Consider the following 4,742-nt stretch of genomic DNA (forward strand, 5'->3'; position numbering starts at 1 on the left):
GTTAGAAAAAAAAAAGTGTGAAAGAGTGATGTCATAAAAAGAGAAGTCAAAGTCAAACTTCATTTGATTTGATTTTATTTATACATAGCCACATAGGCCCCAAGACAAATGTTTAATATCACACTCTTCACATGATCAATCACAGAAATTGCATACCGAAGGAGATTCTTCCACCTTTGTAGCTCTAAAGTCTAAGACCAATTTGTTATGCAAAATGTGTGTGTAAACATGTCTGTGAAGGAATTAGAACAAAAAATAAAAAATGGACACGAAATTGGCATGCATGAACTGGCTTCTCTTATTGCTTTGTGTATGTATGCGTACAGAAGGAAACAAGGAATAAAACTGGGAAAAACTCAACACTTGAATAATGAGATAAGTCAATCTCAAATTCATCACGACATGCATCGATATGGTCAAAGTCAAACCAGCATTTGACTTTATCTACAGCTAAAACCCATATGCTTTGTATTTACGTCACAAAACACACACATCGATCCATTGTCATTTACACAAGATCTTCAAACTGCATCTTTAGACGTCACTTCCCTCTCGCTATCCAATTCCACACCTTTCAGTTTCAGTTTCAGTTCATCTGTACATATCTTTAGTGCATCATGCTTCTTGTTCAGATCATCAACCAACTCACACTTTTCCTTAAGTTCCATTTCCAACCTTTCAATATCAGTATTCCATTTATCCTCTTCGGTCGCATGAGAATTTTTGAGTTGATCAATCTGGGTACTCAGTTCTATGATTTGTTCATCTCGCTTTGCTATTTCAGTTAGGCCTAACGCTACTTCCTCATGCAATTTTAGATTCTGAGCTTCTACTTTATCATATTCCGTCTGTAAACGACCAGTTATGCCAAGAATCTTGTTAGTCAACTCATTTTTCAGATTTTTATTTTCTTCGTCCGATTTTATTACTTGCTGTCTGGAGGCCTCTAAAACACCGAACATTTTTTCATACCTACGATTTGTCTCAGCAACCGTAAGTTTAAGCTCAGCCGCGTTAGCTTTCTCAGCTTCAAGAATCGCATTTTCGTCTGTTAAATCCTGAATCTTTTTCTTCAAAGTAAGCTGTTTTTTTTCAAGAGTTGAAATCTTTTTGCGTAACACTGACACCTCAGGCTCAGGGTCATGGAGTTTGGTTTCTTTCACTTTCGATTCATCATTCTTGAACTTGACTGGTGGATTTAGATGCTTCTTGGTGGATTCTAACTGATCGGGATTTGATGATAATGCGAAGGAAGATTCTGAGCCTTCTCTTGTTGAAAAACGAAAACCACCTCCACTAGTGTCTAGAGTAAATTCATAACCAACAGGTGTCTTGAATTCAGGTGTTTTACTCATTTGAGCAGAGGTTGAAGTAGAAGAATCAACATGCTCTGTTTTGATAGGTGTTGTAGATTTATGAGTGTTCTTGCTCACTTCTTTAATCAAATGAACATGTTCATCAGCCAACGCCATGTGCATACGGGATAACTCTGTAACCATTGCTGTCAATTTAGACTTCTTGATATCGCCAATTTTGGGTAAATTTTCATCTTGTTCAATCACGTTAAGGATTTCTTTAACACACTGCTGGAACCCTAATTTCCAAGAAAATTCAAGCTCAATTAGCATAATGGTTTGTTTAGTGAGAAAAACATGCTGTAAATTTTCATGTTCTGTAAGGATCTTACCTTCCACATTTTCGAAAAGGAATGAAGAATTTTCTGGCATATTTTGACTATCCTGCCCTTGTGAGTGTGATTTTGTCATGTTCTTCTTGACTTCTTTAATCAGATGGATATTTTCTTCAACCAATGCCCCATGCACACGCGATAACTCGGTTACCAGTTTTGTCATGTTCGACTTCTTGCTGTCGTAAAATTCGGCTATTACTTTGGAGAGATTTTCATCATCTTCGATCTGGTTAAGGATTTCTTTGACACATTGCTCGAACCCTAGTTTCCAAGAAATTTCAAGCTCAATTATAGTATATAGATTGTAATGTAAATATTTCAAAGATTCTTTAAAAGGAACCATAGACAGCAAATTCATGAAAAGATGGCTAAGCAATACATGTTCTGTAAGAGTGTAAGGATCTTACCTTGCACATTTTGTGACGTAATCTGACTATCCTGCCCTTGTGACTGCGCTTTTGATTCGTCGCCCTCCATATCAAGAACCCAACTGCCCTGCAATACTTGATAGATCAGAGCATAAGATTAAGACTAGATTCCGACCTTTTGATTGTGTCAAAACATTCAAAAGGGTCTTGTTTACTTGCACATAATCAATAAAGATACAGTTTCTGTTGATTGGAAACTTCTTTATGATTGCTTGTTATCTGATTGCATCAATTCACAAAAATGCAAAATCCAACAGAGATGTCAAAACTCAAATCATTCACGCAAGTAAAGAAAAATGTTCATGCTAGAGGTCACCAGAAAAACATATTGCAACATTGATAGAGCATAGTTAGCAATTGGGTTTTTATATCTGTGAATCCTGTTGTAAGGTTTGTTTTCTTTTACTCTGTTTTGTGTTTCTTGATCGCTCTTGATTAATTAGGTTGTTTGAATTTGATTCTTGATCATCATCACCATTTGATTTCATCCAAAAGTCCGATTAGTCTGAAATTTTGCACTGAATTCAATTGTAATCCCTACACTTCAACAATACTACTTTCATGTCACCTTTCATTCTACCACACAAGAAAAAGTCAATGAAGCAAAAACTTAAAACCATCGATTAAGTACAATTCAACCATATCTAACACAGATTGTGCAAAACAGAATCATAGATGATAAAGAAAATTACGAAGATGAACTGAATCACCGAAATCACTAATCACTACTAATCATAATCAACATCTTACATCCAATATTTCACAAGAAATCAATGACACCAAAATTGAAGAGGAAAGTAGCTTACGGATTTGACTATCCTTTTCACGAAAGTGAAATTGATTCGAAAGAAATGATTTACAGCTACAAGAATCACTGATTGCGAAGTTCAAAGCTCTTTCGGTGTGTTTGAGAGAAGAGAGAGAGATGCTCTGAACAGGAGAAGACTCCGGATTTAATGGACCGGATGATACCCGCCTTATTCCCGCTTAAATTTGTAATGACTAAAATAGCCTTCGGCTTTTGAGAAACCTGTACGTGATTTCAAAGAACGCGAAGGGTATTTAAGTAGATCGGATGGACTGCAAATAACTGCCAGACCCAAATGTGAATGGAAAAAATGTGTAACGGTATTTATCAAAAGTTTGGAAATTAACACTTATTAATGACTAGCCAAACATACAAAATGATTTCTGTGAAAAAAATACTACCAATATTATTTTTCATTTGATCCGGATTCTAAATATGAAAATACATTATTGATAATTTTCTTTGAAACATTTCAATTTACTGTAAAATAGAAGATAACCATACCTATCATTTTTTCCTTATTTTATAGTTTGTGGAACGTCAATGCCTACGGATATAATCTTAGGGTTCTTTTTTCTCCCCATTAAGTGTTGCAAAGATAAAACGGTGTTTTTATCTACCTAGAAAAACTATATAAATAAAACTAAATAACCATTTTATCCTAACATTACATTATATTTATGTACCAATTAACATTACATTATATTTATGTACCAATTTTAACATGGTGAAAGTTTGGAAGAAGAAATTATTGAAAGGTCAAATAGATGCAGGGTTAAGAAAGAAACAAATGTTATATACGCGTTATTCACTATTTGGATAAAACCAAAATTTTTAAACTATTTAGTTTGGATATTCGGATTTTTAGATTGGTTTTCAGAAAGACTAAATAATTATTTTGGATTTTAGATTGATTTTTGTTTATAAAATAAGAACTGAATAGTCCTAAAGAAAAACCGAATAACAATCTAATATTTATTTATTTATTTATAATAGGGAAAACGACATTGTATCCATACAAAGTCCAAGAATTGGTCTAAACATTCACTACTTTTTTTTGGCTTCATGGGGTATAAAATGACTTTTTTTTTTGGGTTGAAATAGTCTTTTAGATTTTTTGAAGGTGTAACCCGGTTACACCTTGCGACATAGACACTTATCTTGACCCTTGAACCAGATAGGTAACATGAACGCTTTAATTTTGATCCACATTTGACATCAAAATTGAGAAGTCATAGTTTGGAAACCAAAGTATCAACAATTAATAGAATAAAAAACCTCAAACAATCGACCAACATTTTTTCTTCGGGTGAGAGCATGTTGAAGATGAAGACGAAGACATCGACTCAATCAAATCTATGAAAATTCAGACGACAATTTCCAAAGGTTTTGCAAAGAATGTGATGCAAAGAAGAAACTGATAGCTAGTTGTGGTATAAGGAACAAAATATTTAGTTCCAATGTCATTGTGCTCAGTGAAGAAACAAAACCATTACAAGTTTTCACCCTTAAATTTCTCAAATCTCTGGTTGAGGAACGAAAAAGTGCTAGATCATGTCGTCTATGCTGCCTTACGTTAACTTTCATTATCCAACAAATACATCCCCTATCTACTACCACACCTGGACGATGTCACTTTTGCTTTTTACCATCCACAATCTCCCACGAACAACAACAAAATCATCGCTTTTGATTTCCCCTAAATTGTTGTATCTGATGATTTTAGTCCTCTCATTTCTGTCGAAATCCTCCTCCAAAAATATCACAAGGAACTCAAACTATTTACTCTCAAAACAGTGGTCAAATATCCAAGGTC

General features: G+C 34.3%; 1 protein-coding gene across 1 annotated transcript; it reads right to left on the reverse strand.

Annotated features, from left to right (window-relative positions):
- Positions 1 to 283: 283 nt before the first annotated feature.
- LOC111883674 (uncharacterized) lies at positions 284 to 3,034 on the reverse strand. Its single transcript, XM_042899897.2, has 4 exons — positions 2,925 to 3,034; positions 2,098 to 2,185; positions 1,688 to 1,951; positions 284 to 1,594 (listed from the first exon to the last, which is right to left on the reverse strand). The coding sequence occupies exons 2-4, from the start codon at positions 2,165 to 2,167 to the stop codon at positions 522 to 524; spliced, it is 1,407 nt and encodes a 468-aa protein (XP_042755831.1). The 5' UTR covers positions 2,168 to 2,185; positions 2,925 to 3,034; the 3' UTR covers positions 284 to 521.
- Positions 3,035 to 4,742: the final 1,708 nt, after the last annotated feature.

The sequence above is a fragment of the Lactuca sativa genome, chromosome 2 (genome assembly GCF_002870075.4).
Source record: "Lactuca sativa cultivar Salinas chromosome 2, Lsat_Salinas_v11, whole genome shotgun sequence".
NCBI lineage: Eukaryota > Viridiplantae > Streptophyta > Magnoliopsida > Asterales > Asteraceae > Lactuca > Lactuca sativa.

Coding starts and splice junctions, on each gene's coding strand:
- LOC111883674 (XM_042899897.2), bottom strand. CDS start 2,167: ATGGAGGGCGACGAATCAAAAGCGCAGTCACAAGGGCAGGATAGTCAG. Junction 1,952..2,097: donor TACGTCACAAAATGTGCAAG/GTAAGATCCTTA, acceptor CTTGGAAACTAG/GGTTCGAGCAATGTGTCAAA. Junction 1,595..1,687: donor CCTTTTCGAAAATGTGGAAG/GTAAGATCCTTA, acceptor CTTGGAAATTAG/GGTTCCAGCAGTGTGTTAAA.